This window comes from Mobula hypostoma, chromosome 5 (genome assembly GCF_963921235.1).
Source record: "Mobula hypostoma chromosome 5, sMobHyp1.1, whole genome shotgun sequence".
NCBI lineage: Eukaryota > Metazoa > Chordata > Chondrichthyes > Myliobatiformes > Myliobatidae > Mobula > Mobula hypostoma.
The window spans coordinates 50,736,103-50,756,218 of NC_086101.1; the positions used below are offsets into that span (position 1 = coordinate 50,736,103).

General features: G+C 39.1%; 1 protein-coding gene across 1 annotated transcript in view; it reads right to left on the bottom strand.

Annotated features, from left to right (window-relative positions):
- Positions 1 to 1,115: 1,115 nt before the first annotated feature.
- Positions 1,116 to 20,116, bottom strand: part of LOC134346809 (endothelin receptor type B-like) — a 40,223-nt gene continuing 21,222 nt past the window's right edge. Inside the window, exons 3-8 of the mRNA XM_063048500.1 lie at positions 19,271 to 19,383; positions 18,989 to 19,193; positions 16,603 to 16,752; positions 11,798 to 11,931; positions 6,572 to 6,680; positions 1,116 to 2,849 (exon numbers count right to left, since the gene is read on the bottom strand). Coding sequence (XP_062904570.1) covers positions 2,697 to 2,849; positions 6,572 to 6,680; positions 11,798 to 11,931; positions 16,603 to 16,752; positions 18,989 to 19,193; positions 19,271 to 19,383 — 864 coding nt within the window. The 3' untranslated portion in view covers positions 1,116 to 2,696. The remainder of the gene's footprint in view (positions 2,850 to 6,571; positions 6,681 to 11,797; positions 11,932 to 16,602; positions 16,753 to 18,988; positions 19,194 to 19,270; positions 19,384 to 20,116) is intronic.

The following is a 20,116-nucleotide window of genomic DNA, read 5'->3' on the forward strand; positions in this document are numbered from 1 at the left end:
ATCATTAATATCCCAAACAAACACAAAAGATTTTGTAGAGGCTGGAAATCCAGAGTAACACAGGCAAAATGCTGGAGGAATTCAGCAGATCAGACTGCATCTATGGAGAGGAATAAACAGTTGATGTTTTAGGCTGAGACACTTCATCAGCACTGGAAAGGAAGGGGGAAGGAACCAGAATAAGAAGGTGGGAGAGAAGAAGTACAAGTTGGAAGGTGATAGATGAAAACCGGTGGGGGGCGGGGAAGAATGTGAGTGTTTGGAGAGGGTTGAAGTGAAAACTTGAGAGGTGATAGGTGGAAAAGGGAAAGGGCTGAAGAAGATGGAATCTGATAGGAGAGGAGAGTGGGTGAAAGGAAGGAACAAGGGCACCGGAGGGAAGTGATAGACAGGTGATGTAAAGATAAGGGGCAATAAAGAAAGAATGGGGAAGGGGAAGGAAGAGTAAATGGGGAATGGAAAGAGAGAGAAAAGAGAGAGGGAAAGTACCAGAAGTTAAAAAAAATCAATGTTCATGTCATCAGGTTGGAGGCTACTCAGACGGAATATGAGGTGTCTCCCCTCTAACCTGAGAGTGGCCTTATTGTCGCAGTAGAGAAGGCCATGGACCAGCATGTTGGAATGGGAATGAGAAGCAGAATTAAAATGATTGGCCACTGGGAAATCCTGCCGGTTAATATCCCACAATGGGTAAGCTGGCTGTGCAGGCATGACCAATGCAAGCAGATAACCCTGACAAGGCCTGAGGACTAATTTCCATTGATAATCAAGGCTTCCTGTTTTGTGTCCAGACTCAACAGCTGGAATTGAAATAAATAATACCCCAGGGAGATACTTGTATCACAGTAAATTTGGAAATAACAGGAAGTATTATCATAATCTTCCATCTGTCTTAGATTTATATTTTTGTTTTATGAATGCTATCTGGTACTTACAAATTCTGATGATCTTCCTGAATATTTCCAGAATTTTCCATGATGGATTCTATAAATCATTGCCTCTGGATTAACTATTGTCTGTGTAATTGGTTAAGCTACAGTCCAAGGACCCAGTGGTGTTGAGTGACATACGGAAAATAAAAGACGGTGTTTAATTGTTGACTGAACAACTTCAGTGAAGGGAAAGGTAACAACTTCCAGCAGAGAATAAACAGATAAACTGTAATTTATTTTGTAAAACATTCACATTTCAAATGCATTAAATGCATGAGAAAAAAAAACACACATTGTGCAATAAAATAGGAATTGATTATGAGAAATATACAGGAAAGAATAATAAACATAGCAGAAGAAAACAGAATTACTGTCACATTCTTGAACCTCCAGCAATCACTTGCTTTGATACAGACCTGAATTATAACATAATTATAATTATTAAACAGAGATACTTGCTTGAACTCAAACTGTGGTCAGGACAATTTATGTTCTGAACTGTACTGCAGCTAAATAATTGAAGGACACATATAGTACAAACATTATTTACATGAAATATAGTTGGTAATTAAGTTTTCAGTAATAACATTGGTGTAGTTTGAATTGATTTTTGAAAAATATACATTTAAAATTTTAATAAAAATAATACTGTAAAATTTTGGAGTTAAATGCACATTCTAAAAACAAAAAGAGAATTGTGATCCAATTTGCTGACAATATGACATTTGGAATCAAGCATTATGCAGTTTTATTTTGAGGCTTGATTGTAGTACAGTGGTTACAATGATTGTAAATAAAAAGACACAGTATATTGAATAAATTGTAATGTTGAAAGGCAACTCAATGGAAAATTTCCTTTTTGCTGTTCATAGCAAAATCTAAAACACCCTGTTATACTCACATATACATTTTCTCTGCAAATGCTAAATTTCCAACCCACTTTCAATCAGTTTCTTATTAAATAAGGATAGTCGAAGAGTAGAGTACTCATCCAAGTAAAGCAACTCAATCTATATCCGCTCAAACAAGACGTGGCATTAAAATCATCACTACAGAATGCTGCCATGGATTAAAGTATATTCAGTTGAACCAATGAATGTTTTACTTTTGAGAAATGTGAGTTAAAATGTTTATTATTCAATCACTTTCCTAAGATTGCTTTCTTCTCTGAGGCTGATGTACATCACTGAAGATGTAACACCATTTTCTTTATCATGTATAACAGCCATATAACTAAGATGCAGATAAATTGAAAAGGGTATGGGTCCGGCCCAAGCTCCATTTAAGGAATAAAAGATCGCATGCAAAATTATGAAAATGTGGCATAACCTATTTAGTTTATTGCTAGCCACTTCCTCACATGTAATCCTTATTAATTGAAAGCTAGTCATCTCAGGCTCATTAACCAGTAATATATTTTGCAGTGGATACATTTAATAATCAAGGGTTTTCTGATGACCTGAAAGTGCAGAGTCAGACCCTTCAAGTGCCTTAACAATGCTTTCACCAGTCGGTGGGCCTGTCCCAACTTTACTCCTAATTTAGTTACTTCTCATGTTGCAGTGAATGCTTAATCATTGAGAGTGATTATTGAGATGGTACTTCTTTTAAATATGTACCTGGAATGTACATCCATATCTGTCATATTGTTGAGGACGGACTATAATTTACAACATTGACTTTCCTGGTGGTGTGGACAACATTTTCTGTAGAGTATTAGGAAGAGTCTGTATTCTTCCTTGAGATGGTTGTACAATACATGGATTATGATGAACTATATTTATTACTGGAACGCGAATTGCTGTGGTTCAGTCCGTGATCGAATCCATTTGACTTCCACTTGATGCAGGACTGTTTCTCATCCAAGGGCAATACATACATCATTGTCTTCCTCTGGAACCAGCAGCATAGGCAGGACTGTATGTAACAAAAAAAACATGTTATAACTCCTAATGTGGTAGACACATGAGGAAACGCAGAGAGGAACTAAGGAAACAGGTAGTTATTTATTTTTCTCAGGAATTGCTAAGACCCAGAACATCTGACCATTCAAATTATCTGAACTGATAGGAAAAATGGCCCAGTGAGTATAGTTCAAATTTCTCTTTTCCCTCCTATTTATTTTAATCTCTCTTCCTACTGCTTTAAGTGTCTCAGACACATGCCATGGAGTTGAGTTGGTAAGGCAGGATGATAACAAACTTGCTTTTTCCCAGTGCAACTCCATGATACATAAAGATGAGATTTCCTTTAAATGATAATCTTTGGATGAATGGTGCATAATGGAAAGATGTTATTCTGTCCACTGTGACGTTATTTGTAAGAAAAACCCAGTTTGCCTTTCGCCCCTTTGTTTTACCTGTGTTGTTGGTACTATGTTATATCCCCAGATACCAAGTTTTTGTTTATTCTATTCAAACCAACATTTATTGGTATAACTAGTTGAGGTAGCTATTGAGTTAGCTGCAAAAATATCAGTTTAACATCCTTGACTTTCAGTGTTGACTATCCCTAACACTAACTGTGATTATGTCTCTAAAAACACTTGCTGATGTTGCTGAGGTACTATAATTATGCAATCCATTTGCATGTCTTCTAAGAGATGCATTTTATTCACAAATTATTATAATAATTTCTTTATTGTAGGTTACAATTCCAGTCATAACGTATGAATGTTTCATGTAGTTAAGCAATTCAGTAGGGGTTATCTGATGTTCCAGTGCCAGTGTTCCAGAGAATTCCATGCACTTGAAATGTGCAACCAACAATTTGTATGCAAAATAAAGCAGGTTGAATTACTTTAAGTCTATGTATTAATATATTCTTTCATGGGAAGAGGAAAGGGAGGATGGGGACTTTATTAGTAGTAGTAGCCTCTATAGTTCATTACCAATGGTTGCTTGTACTAGGTATTTGTCAGATGAGTTCAGCCCGCATTAATGGGCATGGAGTTACAAACAGGAGAGACCTGGTAGGGAGTATCCTGAAGAGCACTAGTGAATCCAAGTTGTTTTATGATAATCCAGGAATTTTGCGGTCAACATTACTGATGTGAGTTTTTCATTGCATATTTAGTTCATTGCTGGGATTTGAACCAACAATTTCCAGGATAGGTAGTCAAGGCAATTGAATACTAGCCCAGCACCGTAATTGTTCAGCTGAAATACCCACATACGAACATTGGGAGCTCCATTTGAAGTTTTAATTCTACTGTGGATATAAGCGGAACAGTGGTGAAACAGTTTAACAAAGACTCCAATATTAGCATTTAAACAAACAAATGATAGCAGTTTGAAATTAACTGCTTCAATTGGAACTGAAGGCAGACTACAGCCACAGCAAGTGTTAACCGAGCATTCATCTGTTATTAGAGATAGGCACTCAACCAAGTTCAGTATTTTCTTTGCCTATCATCCATACGTATGAGTCTTTCAAACCGTCAATGACCATGCCGGCCTGGCTGAGAACAACTAACTCTTTACGCTTAGAATCGTAAACAAGGACATTCAGTTCTCTTTAGCTTAGTATTGCCCAATATAGTTTACTCAAATCAGATATTACATCATATCTTTAGGGTTTTTTAAGACTTTGAAATAATTGTGGAGTCATGATTTGCTTTATATGATTTTTCAATTTTAACTCCCCTGACATTCTTCTTACAGCAAATGGTGAATCTCTAACAGTTTTGGAGGCTAGATCATGGCAGGTATTTAAAAAGGAGGTTGATAATTTTTTGTAAGATCAAGGAGTTCAGGATTATGGGGAACTGTCACTGAAGAGAAGTAACCAAGGACAGATCAGCCAATTCTGAATGAATGCTGAGACAAGCTTGAGAGGCCAATTGTCCACTCCGTCCACTCAAAGCAAGGCCAGTTATAGGCTGACTGGTGAGTACAGAGGACAAACGGTCTTGCTTTCAGTGGAGGGAGAGGCTGAATGGCCTTGCCTTGAGTGGAAGGAGAGGAAATGAAAGCCAAAATGAGGAAGCAGTGGTGCAAAAGTGATGAGAGCCCTGTAACCCATGGTAGAGGGGAACCACAGTTCAGGAAAGATGAGGACATTTCATAAGCACTGGGGTGAAGAGTCATAAAAGAGACAGAACAGAGACGGAGGAATTGGGAGAATGGAATGGAGTCCTTACCGGAAGCAGGGTAGGAGAAGTAGTCAATAAGCAGGATATTGGAGAAATTTAATGGGTCAGGCAGTATCTATGGAGGGAACTCGACTGAAAGATAGAGGAGAGACAGCCAGTATAAAGAGATGAAGGAAAAGGGTTGAGTAAGAGCTGGTGTGCAATAGGTAGATCCAGGTGAGGAGGGTGATAGGCGGATGGAAGAGTGGAAATTGCTTCAGAAGATGGGAATCGATAGATGGCTGAAGATGGTGGGATCTGATAGCAGAGGAAGTGGAGCATGGAATCAACTGAAGGAAGTGTGGAACACAGATTGGATGGGTTAATGGAGTGTTTGGAGGAAGCGGTAAGAAACAGGGCTATAGTCAAGGTGGTTCTGGGAGTCTGTGGATTTCAAATATTATTTTTCAGGACAAAACAGTGAATTCAACAATTTCAGATAATCAACCTCATAAGTTTACAATAGAACTGGCCAGTTCTGTCATGGCAGCAGGAAATGCCTCAAAAGGGTCACAACTTTGTCATAGGGTTTGGAATTTACTACTTTGCCTAGGATCAGAGCTTTGTGCTTTGCTTTTGTCTCCCATGACAAACAGGTCAAAGGGTAGAGGTCAGACTAAGTGGTTCACCTATCCTCCAGATTAGGGACAATCCCCTCAATCATCAGGCTCTTGGACCAGAGGGGATAACATCACTAAACTTCACTCACCCCACCCCATGACTGAACTATTCCCACAACCAATGGAACCACTTTCAAGAACTCTTCATCTCAATATTTATTGCTAATTTATTCAGTATTTCCTTTTCGTCTTTGAACAGTTTTTTTTGCATATTGATTGATTGTCCATCCTTTTAGGTATGGTCTTTCATTGATTTTATTGTGTTTCTTGCATTTACTCTAACTGTCCACAAGAAAATGAATCTCAGGTTCTACATGGTGACTTTGATAATACATTTTCTTTGAACTTACAATTCCCCTTTACTTCTATGCTTGAATTGCCTGCCCTCAGAGCCTTGAAAAAGAGGATACCCTTGAGATAGGATATAATAGCCTTATAGAAAAGTAGTAATTTTATAGTTCCCAAAGCAATTTTGACGGTGGCCTTTAGTTGCCCTGTCACTTCAACTATCACTGGCACAATTGTTCTTTCCCACCATTCTTGCCAGCTCTAGACTTGTTAGAATCTGCTTGCAATGCAGCAAATCATTGTGCAATTAAACTTAGCCCAAGTTATTTGTTCCTGTTTGTCAGCTGGGATTGGAACCAGTCACTGAGATGAAAATTGACCTATTTTTATTGTTCAGACATATGCACAAATGGAAAGATTATTTCAAAATACATTAGCTAAGATATACCATTAATAGGTCCACACAAATATAATTTTGGTTAGCTTATTATCTGATAGACTTTAAATGATTTAATGCTTTTAAAAGCCATCACTGAATTGCTTAGTGTCAAACAGTAAATGTTTTAGAATGCAGATCTTAAAAAGAATTATGTTGCTACCTGAAAACAGTTCTTGAATCTCTTACTGACAAAGTAGAGTGCAATGGGATTGATGCAGGAGTTGAGGGAAGCCATATTGATACCAATGTAATTCAACACCAGGAGAAAGCTAGAAAAGAATGCAAACTCATTAGAAATGATTATTTGTAGCTATTGGAATATTTTATCATGCAATAGACTTTTCAAACATTGATAATGATCATAACAAATCATAATTAGTCATAAATTAAAGTTTTAGAATGGTAGGGACCTAGATAACAGTTTATCAGCTCCTTCAAAACTGAGATGAAGAGACATTCCTTCAGCCCAAGAATTGTGAATATGTTGCCACAGAAGGCAGTGGAAGCTAACTCACTGGGTGTATTTAAAGCAGACATTGATAGCTTCTTGATTGGTAAAGAGATTAAGGATCAAGGTGAGAATGCAAGAGAATGGGGGGGGCAGACTTGATGGGCTGATTGACCTAATTCTACCTGGATACATTATGGACTTACGTGGTCACAATTGTTTTGCTCCTGCCCCCCTTCCATTATATCACAGAATGCTCAGTGATAAATGAAACCACACCTTCCCACCGGGAGAAGTGACATGAAGTTTCTAAGTAATTCTTCATGCTGCCGTGCTGTTGATACTAAGTGGCACTGTCAATAAAACTTCTGCCTCAATGTTCCAGGGCCTCAGGCTTGATTATGACTTCCCGTGTTGTCTGTGTAGAGTAGGCACAATCTCCCTGTGATAGTGTGTGTTTCCCCTTAATGTTTTCGTTTCCTCCCACATCCCAAACTTATGAGGGTTAGTTTTTCACTGTAAATCACCCTTAGTGTTACTCACAGATGGTAACTGGAGGTGTCAGGAGAGGAGTTGGTGGGAATACAAGGAGAATATTTTATAGAGAAATTGGTAGGTAATGAGATTGATGGGATTGTTCTGTGAGCTGGTATTGACCTGATAAACTTGAAATTCATTGCCACAAATGACTGTGGAAGATATATTTAATGAGATGTTGATAGGCTTTCTGTTACTAAGGGTATCAAAAGCTATGGGGGAATGCAGGAGAATGGGGTCAAGAAGGATAATACCATAAATTATCTATGATCAAATAGTGGAGCAGACTCGATGGGCCAAATGTTATAATGCTGCTCCTATGGCTTATGGTCTAAAAGATCTCTTTCAATGTCAGATTGAAAAGTCTAAAATTTTGCTTTATTAACACTCTAACAATGTATGCAAGACTATAAGATCATAAAACAAAGGAATAGAATTAGACCATTTAGCTTATCGAGTGTGCTCCACCTTTCAATCACGGCCGATCAGTTTTCCCCTCCTCAGCCTCATTCCCTGGCCTTTCCGCCGTGACCTTTGATGTCATGTCCAAACAAAAACCTATCAATCTCTGCCTTAAATACACCCAACAACCCGGCCTCCACAGCTGCCTGCGGTAACAAATTCACTACCTTATGGCTAAAGAAATTTCTCCACATCTGTTTTAAATGGAGGCCCCTCTATCCTGAGGCAGTACCCTTTTGTCCTAGACTCCCCACCATGGGAAACATGGGAAACATCCTTTCCATATCTACTCTGTCTAGGCCTTAGAACACTCAAAAGGTTTCAATGAGATTCCCCCTCATCCTTCTAAGTTCCAGCAATCAAACGTCTCTCGTATGATAACCTTTTCATTCTCGGAATTGTCCTTGTGAAGATCCTCTGAAACCTCTCCAATGCCAGCACATCTTTTCTTAGATGAGGAGCCCAAAACTGTTCACAATACTCAAAGAGAGGCCTTACTAGTGCCTTATAAAACCTCAACAGCAAATCCCTGCTCTTTTATTCTAGACCTCTTAAAATAAATGTTAATATTTCATTTACCTTCCTCCCCAATGACTCAGCCTGAAAGTTAACTTTTAGGTTCTGCACAAGGACTCTCAAGTCCCTTTGCATCTCAGATTTTTGGATTTTCTCCCCATTTAGAAAATAGCCTGCACATTTATTTCTTCTACCAAAGTGCAAGACCATGCATTTTCCAACATTGTATTTCATTTGCCAATTTCTTGCCCATTCTCCTAATCTTTCTAAGTCCTTCTGCAACCTATCTGTTTCCTCAACACTACCTGCCTCTCCACCAATCTTTCTATCATCTGCAAACTTGGCAACAAAACCATCTATTCCACCATTTCAATTATTGATATACCGCATAAAAAGAAATTATTCAAACACCGACCCCTGCAGAACACCACTAGTCACTGGCAGTCAACCAGAAAAGGATCCACTCGCTGACTCCTACCAATCAGCCAATGCTTTGACCATGGCAGTAACTTTACTGTAATATCATGGGCTCTTAACTTGGTAAGCAGCCTCATGTCACCTTGTCAAAGTCCTTCTGAAAGTCCAAATATGCAACATACACTGTATCCCCTTTAACCTACTTGTAATCTCAAAGAATTCCAGTAAGTTTGTCAAGCAAAATTTTCCCTTAAAGAAACAATGCTGACTTTGTACCATCTTGTCCTGTGTCACCAAGTACTCCATAACCACATCCTTAATAAATGACTCCAACATCTTCCCAATCACTGAGGTCAGGCTAAATGGTCTATAGTTTCCTTTCTGCTGCCTTCCTCCTTTCTTAAAGAGCAGAGTGACATTTGCGATTTTCCAGTCTTCTAGAACCATGCCAGAGCCAACAATTTTTGAAAAGTCATTACTATTGCCTCCACAATCTCTACCGCTACCTTTTTCAGAACCCTTGGGGGCAGTTCATTAGTGACTTATGTACCCTTACGTCTTTCAGCTTTTTGAGCACCTTCTCCCTTGTAATAGAAACTGCACTCACTTCTCTTCCCTCATATCCTTCAACATCCAGCATACTGATAGTATCTTCCATAGTGAAGACTGATGGAAAATACTCATTTAGTTCATCTGTCATCTCCTTATTCCCCATTATTATTTCTCTGGTCTCCTTTTCTGGCAGTCCTATGTCCATTCACATCCCTCTTTTACTTGAAAAAGGTTTTATTACCTACTTTGACATTGTTTGCTAACTTGCTTCATATTTCATCTTTTCCCTCCTAGTGATTGTTTTAGCTGGTCTCTGCAGGGTTTTAAAAGCTTCCCAATCCTCTATATTCCCACTAATTTTTGCTTTGTTGTTGATGTACTATCAATTACTCCAAAAGACTGAAAGTAGAGTAAATACTGAAAGGCTTCTATTAACAGTAAAATGGATCCACGTCCATGCTGTATATCTGTCCTGGACTGTGGGAGGAGCAGTGACACAATCGCCTTTATTCAGGGGTCTGTGGGAGGAGCCACAGGAGCAGTCAGCAGAGGGACGTGTCCAGGCATGTCCAGACAGATAGTTACAACCTATATACATGGTTTACCACAGCTGTATGCCCTCTCTTTTGCTTTTACCTTAGCTGTGACTTCCCTTGTCAGCCATGGTTGTACTATTTTGCCATTTGAGTATTTTTTTGATTTTGGAATACATATATCCTGCACCTTCTTCATTTTTCCCAGAAACTTCCACCATTGCTGCTCTGCTGTCATCCCTGGCAGAATCTCCTTCCAATTTACTTTGGCCAACTCTTCTCTCATACCAAAGTAATTCCCTTTACTCCACTGAAATACTGCTATGTCAGACTTTACTTTCTCCCTATCAAATTTCAACTCAATCATATTGTGATCACTGCTTTCTCAGCATTCTTTTATCTTAAGCTCCCTAATCGACTCCAGTTCATTACATAATATTTAATCCAGTATTGCTGTTCCCCAAGTTGGGTCAATGACAAACTGCTCTAAAAAGCCATCTCGTAGGCATTCAACAAGCTCACTCTCTTCAGATCCATTACCAATCTGATTTTCCCAATTGACCAGGATGTTAAAATCTCCCATGACTATCATAACATTGCCCTTTTGACATGCCTTTTCTATTTCCCTTTGTAATCTATGGTCCACATCCCATCTACTGTTGAGAGGCCTGTGTATAACTGCCATTAGGGTCCTTTTATCCTTGCAGTTTCCTAACTCATCCCACAAGGATTCGATATTTCCATTTCTGCAGTATGTCACATCTTTCTACTGATTTGATGTCATTCTTTACCAGCAGAGCTATGCCAACCCTTCTGCCTACCTTCCTATCCCTCCGATATGCGTAACCTTGGACATTCAGCTCCCAACTACAACCATCCTTCAGCCATGATTCAGTGATGGCCACAATATCATACCTGGCAATCTGTAATAGTGCACCTTAATCATGCACCCTATTTCTTATACTCTGCATTAAGATATAACACTTTGAGTACTGTATTTGCTACCCTTTCTGATTCTGCATCCCAAATGCACTGGTACTCACCCTACTAGCTGCAATTTTGTCCTATCACCTGCCTGTCCTTCCTGACAATCTGACTGCACGCTATCTTTGCTTTTTTATCATCTGTCCTATCCTGAGTCCCTTCTCTCCAGTTCCCATCCCCTGCCAAATTAATTTAAACCCTCCCCAACAGCTCTAACAAACCTGCCTGTGAGAATATTGGTTCCCCCCCCCACTTGGTTTCAGGTACAACTCTTCACTTTTGTACTCTCCCCCGGAAGAGATTCCAGTGATCCAAGAACCTGAAGCCCTGCCCCCTGCATTAGCTTCTTAGCCACGTACTGTTCTGCCAAAACGTCCTACTTCTATGCTATTTATGCTAATTAATCCCAATTTAATCCTAATTTGCCTTCAGAATCTGTTCCTTTGATAAATGTTATGCACACTGCTCTCTTTTGGTTACCTGGCAACTTTGATTAATAACACACATAAAATGCTGGAGGAACTCAGCAGGTCAGACAGCATCTATGGAAATAAATAAGCAGATAATACTTCGGACTGAGATCCTTCTTCAGGACTGAAAAGGAAGGGTAAAGACACTGGAATAAAATGGTAGGGGGGAGGGAAATGAGGCTGGAGAGGTTATAGGTGAAGCCAGGTGGGTGGGAAAGGCAAAGGGCTGGAGAGGAAGGAATCTGATAGAGAGGAGAGTGGACCACAGGAAAAAGAGAAGGAGGAGGGGAGCCAGGGGCAAGTGATAGGAAAGTGGGAAGAGGTAAAAGGCCAGAGTGGGGAATAGAAGATGGGGGATGGGGAGGCGGGGCGAGAATTCTTTTTAACTGGAAGGAGAAATCGATATTCATGCTGTTGAGTGTAGGTTACCCAGAAGGAATGTAAGGTGTTGCCCTGTTCAACCTTACCTCAGGAGTTCACATCTGTTGGGATCATTTTCATTGTAGAAAAATTTCATTAAAATTCTGCTAAGGTGTAGCGGAAGCCAACAGAGGGCAAAAACAAGCACGAGGCAGAACACAGTCTTTGCTACTTCCCGCCGCTGCAAGTGAATGATTAGAACATTATTCAATGACCATTGAAGGACAGACAAGATAAGTCTTCGACTTCCAATTTTTTCTTTGAAGTTTTAGATTTGATCAGGAAGTCTTTCCTTTTTTTTTGATCGTATCCTCAGAATGGATTGCCCAGTCCCTTTTTTTCCCCTTTTCTCATATGGTGTAGTGGGGTTTTTTTCCTTCTTCATTTAAAAATTTAAAGTTTTTTTTTCTCTTTCCATGAATTGATAAGGGGAGAATTAGATGTCTTCTTTTTTATTATATACTACATATTAGCTTAATACTATGTATGATTTTGATAATGTCTATTTCATTTTCTGTTTGTATTGTTATTGATATATATATTTGAGATAATTCTCCTCTTGTTTGTATATATGTTCTTTTTAAATCAATAAAAAGATTAATAAAGAAAGAAAAGATAATTCTTCGAAGACACTTTGATGGTAATGGGCATTAGCAGATTTGACTCTTAAAGCAATGTTGTTGAATAAACTATTTTCACAGAGTGGACAAATAGGTGACTGTTGCATTTCAGTGTTTAAGGATGACATTGCAGTACAACCACACGGATTTAAACTTAATCTCAGGCCTCTCTGTGCCAAGTCTGCACAATATCCCTGTGATTATCAGGGTTTCCGCCAAATGCTATGGTTATGTCTGACCTCCAAATGTTTGCAAGTCAGTAAGTCAAATGGCCACTGTAGAATTACCATCAGTGTAGGAGGGTGGCAGAATCCATGTGAATATAGGGTGGATCAGTTACAGAGAAATGAATGGGGGAATACGACTGCCTTATGAACTGCCATAGACTCTATAGGTTGAATCCTTTCTTCTTTGTCATGAGAAAATCTGATATTTCGATTTTAGTGGAAAATGATTCAGAACGGAGTAAACACTGCAGTTTAGGTTTTAATTGAGGGTATTAATGGATCATTTGAGTATATTTCATCCTAAAGGTTGTGACGAGAATACACATAGATTAAAATGTTAGCTGTCCTGTGCTGGCACCAGTGGGACCAGCAGTTGGTCTGCCGCCTGTCTTCAGGAGAGAGAGAGATAAGGAAAACAATGGAGCAGCATTTGGAGATGTTAATGAAGGGACGGGAGAGTCTAATGGAAGGAGAGCTGTCAAGATGGGCTCACCCTTTGAACCCTGAACTGTTTGAAGTGATGGACATGCGATACCCCAGCAGGGGGGATAAAAAGGGACAGGTTCACTAAGGCAAGACACACATGACACCCGAGGTAACGAGACCCTGGAAGTGGTGCGTCTCTCACAAGTCGGTGGGAAGTTTTGGAAGGCCGGTTGCGGGACCAGGCCATAGACGCACAGGGTGGAAAAGCACGATCGGCGGGAACCTGCTGTGTGTCCACCCTTGCCTGGGTGCTGGGTTCACAGCAGAGAAACGATCATATCTGGAAACGGAGGGGGTCACGGTCGGTGACCTCAGATGACATCACAAAGGGCTCGCCCGAAAGCTGACTGCGAAGGTCTGTGTGGAAGCTGCTTTGAATATTCATTCGTTTTGCTCTCTCTCTCCTTCCCCCCACTGTCTGCGAACTGAACTGAACTAAATTGGACTGAACTTTGCGTCACCTTGAAACTGGTCATTTACCCCTAGACAACGATAGAGCTTGATTGATCCTGTTATCTTAATTCTGTGTACATGTATGTTTATCATTGCTGAAATGTTGCATTCATTATCCTTTTGATTAGAGTACTGTGTTGCTTGTTTCTTTAATAAAACTTTCTTAGTTCTAGTAATCCAGACTCCAACTGAGTGATCCATTTCTGCTGGTTTGGCAACCCAGTTACGGGGCACGTAACAAGGTGTAAATACAAGCTTTGAAAAAAACAGAATTGAATAGAATTTGGAGATTTATGTTAATGGATCATGAATGGAAATAGGCTCCAGAGTTGTGCAAAACATTATCAGATGTGAGGTACCCAGTTACTGGAAGGCAATTGCTTTGAAAATAGCGCAATGGAAATTTACTAGAACGCATCTCACGATTGTTTCGAATAGGCAGTAATATGAAGGCTAGTAATGGAGTCATGAAAGAGGACATGAGGAAAAAAAATCAGAGTTTAACATACAGTAGATAATAGCAACCGAAGAGGTGGTCATGTGACAATTCATGTCCTTCTGTACTTTGAGAAAATGTGAGATCAGATATGATACATAGAGGTTTGTGATGCATTGAACAGTCTGCTTCATTCTGTCTAAAGAGCCTGCACATTGTTGAGAGATAATCAACTAAAGCAAAAAACAGAGATTAAATTGGCAAATTTCATCTAATCTTGATTGGAGTGGAACATTTCTTGGCAAAGCATTTATGTGTTCATCAACATTTTTCGTAACTGGGGTGTTCAGTTTTATGCTGACAGGATCAGAATTATATCCTTTAAAATTTTTATTAAATGCATTGTGTGTTCTCCTTTGAACTGCAAAGCAATATTGGGGTACAAGACTAATGTTCAAAATGGAGATCAGGACAATACAATTGGATTCAAGTTTGTACATGAACATATTACCACTTACATTTTGAAGTACAGACCTGTGATCCTGAGTATTATATGGCCAGTATAGCCTTATTGTCTGAGGAAACAGTTTCACTCTAACAATTACTTCCATTGTTTTGCCTGACGCTGGCCTCCTAGGCCTGAGTTGACGTAGTAGTAGTAGTAGTTTTGAATAAAAGGAGCTGATTTGTGCCTGATTAAATGACAGTGTTAATCAACCACAAGCTTGAGCAACTCACAAAAAATGTGGGGGGATCTCAGCAAGATAAGCAGCATTATGGAAGGGAATGTAAAGAGTAGACATTTCAAGCTGAGACCCTTCATCAAGAATTATCTTACATTCTTATAAAGTTTTATTATTCTTGCAGAAGTCTTCAATGTCTTAAAATTTTTAATTCTCCAAATAATGTGGATATTACTGTTTTTCTCAAAGTTGCATACTTTATCTTTTAGCTTTGAGTTCTACAGCTTTATCTACCCTCATTTGGTACAGGCTAACTGGATAGAGCTTTAGGTAACTTAGAACCATTGGCATGCATTCGATCAAGTGCATTGTTTGTTTCCCTAATCCCATAAACTAACTTTTGTGGATCCAAAATGCTCACTGCACTGGCCCAGGTGGCTGCAGGAGAGCTACTAGATATTCTGCAGAAACTGGAAATCCTGAGCAATACACACAAATATGATGGAGAACTACACTGGGTCAGCCAGCATCCATGAAGGGAAATAAACAGTTGCTATTTTGAACCAAGCCCCTGTATCAGAACCGGAAGAGATGGGGGCAGAAGCCAGTCCCGATGAAAGGTCTCGGCCTGAAACAACAACTGTTTATTTCCCTCCATTGATGCTGCCTGACTTGCTGAGCTCCTCCAGCATTTTGTGTTTATGACTCAAGAGCTAGACAATGAGGTACAGAATGCTAGTGAGACCTTAGGTAATACAAAGGACTCTGGTAGATGGACAGAACAAGCCATGTCCAGAAAATTGTTTTAATAACTGAAAATGCTCATTGTCCACCAGGGCAATTGTCAAGGTTTCTCATCTTAGTAGCCATTAACAATGATATAAATGAGTAAAGTTTTATAATATTATAGAAGTTAATGAAAGCATTGAACAAAGCATATAAGTTACACAAAAATTTCCTCTTTGTCGGCCACAGCTTTGTAGTCCACAATCAAATGCATTTTGCACTGGGTCCAAGCACAGGGGACTCAGTGGCTGACGTTCAAAGCTCAAGGTATATTTATTATCAGATTACGTCTATATCACATATACTCTCCTGAGATTCTTCTTCTTGCAGGCATTCACAGTAGAAAAAAGACATACAAAAGAATCAATGAAAAAGATTGCACACTGACAAACAATCAATGTGTAAAAGAAGACAAACTGCAAGTACATACATACATATGTACAGAAATAAATAAATATACACATAATACATACATACGTAGTGGATGGTGGTAGTGCAGAGAATCGGTGGTGCGGGTGGAGAGTGTGGATGATGGTGGAGGGGGTGGTTGGTGTTCGAGGAGAGAGTGGATGTTTAGAGGGAATTGGTGGCATTGGGGGTTTGGTGGGAAGCAGGAATGTGGAGAGTGAGCTAATAAAAGGGAATGGAAAACAGTGGTGGAACACAAATAGAGTTAAATGAAACAAAAATGTGCTGCTGATCAATTTAGATGTCTAAAATGGACATAATTTGTTCTAATTGTGTTCTTTCTCGTAAAATAGTGTTTAATTTATGCTTTTCTCCTGAATGCTGATTATATGATGTTAAGTGCCTGTGATCCTTGCAATTTTCATTGCACCTGTGCACACATGTACACGTACTTGTAACTAACAAGAAACTTGACTTTGATTTGACTTTGTTTGCATTCTGGTTAACCTTCTGAAATTGCGGGCAGCATCTTCTCAAAACTTTAAGGTGAGGCTTGGAAGATGGTAACATTTTTAAGAAATTTCAAGGTCTGTATTTATTGCTCTGAAGTCTTCCATGAGTCGTACCATGTGTATTTAATGGAGGAAAAAACATATTAATATCAATATTTAGTACCAGCCACTGACCTTACTTAAATTATGAAATACCGTAAACAGAAATTGCAAAACTACAATTTTAAAGTAAGTTGCGTACCTGCTTCAGGTGGTCAGTCAGAGCGATCTGCATCCCAGTTTTCTTCTGCAACAACTCAGAGGTCATTAAAGAGTAAAACAGTGCTGTGCATGCTAGAGGCATACAGAAATAAAAGGCAAACAACCACCAGTCTTTTGCCAGTTTGTAGAACTGTAAGTGGAAATATGAAAAATGCACATAATTAGGCTGGTTATGGATGTTGAAGGTGTCACACCTTCATTCCTATCTACATAAGATGCAAACAGCTTCAATTCTTTATATTTGGTGTCGAAGTTTATCACCTGGAAAGTTCTCTACCATTCTGTTCTTCATCTCATAAATTTCTTTAAAAAGATAGTAATGGGTTTAAAGAGAAAAAGAACAAAAGCAGAATTCTTTTCTGGTAGAATTGTGCTGAAGAGTTATTTGAATTCCTTGGGACACTATGGAACTGGTGAGATTATGAGTTCCTTGACTGAGAATTCATGATGATGTTCTGTCTCTAGATCCATGGCTTTGCTGGAAATAGACAGGATTCTTCATTGGTACAGCAAATTTGTGACATTAGAGCAAAATCAATTCCCCACCAGCTGCATATCCTTGTTCTATGTGTTCAGTGACTAAAAAATAATTACTGTGTTCACTGTTTGGCACCCAAGTATCAAAAGAGGGGTGGAGCTTAGGAGATGATGGAGCCTCACGGCGACTCCTTTGCTTGAATCTTCGGAAACAGCTCTATTTCTAGCTTTAATGTCTCTATTTTTCCCTGTCGGGGTACTTTTGAAGACCCTGACCTGAAGTTTCATGCTGACTTTGACTCTTTGCGAGAATGGGACCCGCTCTCGGGGTCTCATGACTGGCCGCTATTCGATATACCAAGGATGTAGCTTAGAGGACTAGAACGCCTTCAGGGTTATGGTATTTTGTGGCTCTGGAAGTGGGCAAACTCAAGGTTGGTGCCCTCCGCAGGAAATCGGTGTGTCATGGGAGACAGAAGATTGAAAGCATCAAGCTGGCTGCTGGCTATGTGCCCAAAGACTCAAGTTCTCAGAAAAAGCGACACAATGGACTTTTAACATTGTAAATTGGCGAGTTGTTTGTTATGCCTCCCCTCTTGCTGTGAAACAGAGACATCTCTTTCTCTCTTATTAGGGAGAGAGAGTCTGTGGAATGTTGAATTACCGGGTGAGCGAGTAGTCTTTGGGGTACTATAAGTCTGGGTCTTAATTGATGCTTGCTGCATGCTTGAGTGCTTGGTGGGGGTGGGGCCGATGCTTTCTTTGCTGGTGGGGGAGGGAGGATCGTTGCTTTGCTGCTGCTTACGCGTGGGAGGGAGGAGCTGGAGGGGGGGCTTTGGGGTTCTAACATTTAACTGTTATTCATTCTTTGGGACACTCCTCTGTTTTCATCGATGGTTGCAAAGAAAAGGAATTTCAGGATGTATATTGTATACACTTCCCTGACATTAAATGTACCTTTGAAATCAAACATAGTAAAGTATTTGTATTTCTACTCAAAATAAACTTCTAGGTCTTTCATTAATAGTACTTTAAAGTATAACAGTTTTGTGTAAGTATTTTGGCCATTTGTTTCATTTGAACTGGTTTAAGATTCAAAAGACTTATTTTATGTACGAATATCCTTGGGTCTGTCTGAAAGAAAGGGACTTTTCCTTTACATATTGGGGATCTGGATTCAGCAGGAAATGAAATAAGATCTACAGGTTCTCACTGTTCCCTCAGATTATATGTTTTTTCAATGGACAAAGTTCTTTTCCTGGAACATATCAAAGTTCAAAATTCACATCAAAATTATTATCAAAGTACATATATGTTACCATATACTACTTTGAGATTCATTTTCTTGCAGGTGTTGCCAGGAAAATGAGAAATACAGTAGAATTAATGAAAAACTATACATAACAAAGTTTGACAAACAACCAATGTACCGAAGAGGACAAATCATGCAAATAATAAATAAAACAAAAAATAAATAATACTGAGAACATGAGTTGTAGAGTGCTTGGAAGTGAATCTATCGGTTGGGATTAAGTTCAGCATTGAAGTGAGTGAAGCTTCCATCCTGGTTTAGCCTGAACCATCAAATGATAATAATATGATCAAACGGTACTAGTTTCCTTGCACAGATTAAAATTTTAAATTGCAACAGTTGAGTATTTTAGTTGTGGATTCTTCACCAGAATAAGACTACATTTTAAACATTATCAATTGCTTTAAAATATCTACAACTACCACAGAAAACCGTCTATCATTTTTTTTCAAATGTTGACTGACAGTTTTCTTTGATTCATGGACCGAATACTATAGTTTTATTTAATAAGTTGCCCAAAATATCATATTAGTATGTCTGATTCCCTACAGCATAATGAAAAGATATAAGCACATACCTGCATGAACTTAGTTTTCTGCATGGGATGAATCATACAGACTCTGTACATTTTGCCTCGATAGTTCATTTCTAGCAGATCAAAGGCTACGAATTCAGGAACTGCCAGGATAACTGACAATGCCCAGATGACTATAATTTCAATAACAGTCCACATGGGAACTCTGATGCCTTGAATACGACTCCAGGACAACACTGCTCGATACCTAAAAGTGAAACACCACAGTAAATAGGATGTGTTTTCTGACAGGGAGATTCAAGAAAGAAATACGCCGTAAATTACCTGTCTATACTGAGTGCACAGAGACTGAGAACAGTGATGCCAACAGATGCTTTCTGCATGAACGGCAGGAGTTTACATACTTCCACCCCAAAAGGCCAATCTTCAGCGTGGAGCTAGAAGCAAAAAGTACAAATGTTTTGTTTTTGTGAGACTGAAACTTTCAATAATGTATCGTCAACAAAGTTAATAATGACTAAGTGTTACTAATTTATCAGGGCATTTGATACGCCATGATCCGTACACTATGCTTTATTCTTTCAGCTGCCTTCTCCTCCTTTTCCAATCTCCCTTCCAATTTACATTCCCTTATCGCTTCTTGTCCAAATGAGTGACTCATGTTCTGCTTTCAACAATTGCCTTCAGTACCTCTAATATTAATTTAATGTTGGAAAGGTATTAGTGACCTCAAGCATTCTTCACGACACAATCCAGTTGAAGTTGATGCTTGCACACCTCCCAGCAGAGCCACGAGTCAGTAGTTGTGACAGGGACTCAGGTGACCTCTGCACTTTCCTCCAGTTTCCACCTGAGGTTATCACATTGCCTTTCTGAACTTTCACTTTTCTGCACTCTACAGTGATGCTGGCACCAATTTTCTCATCCCTTTTACCTTGGCAGCATTGAGGGAGTTCTGTGTCAACCAGAGTTCAAAAGCAACTCTGTATATGAACTCAGCGATGAAGAAATGCAATAAGTTTCAAATCATCACCTCAGTTTGTTACAATCATTATCTCCATCAGTGTGGTGAACATGTAATCTGAAGCTTACATTCAAAAGTTATTGGGTTGATGCAGTGCATAGAAAGTTCATAGGAACATATTGATGTTATTGATTACATACATTGCA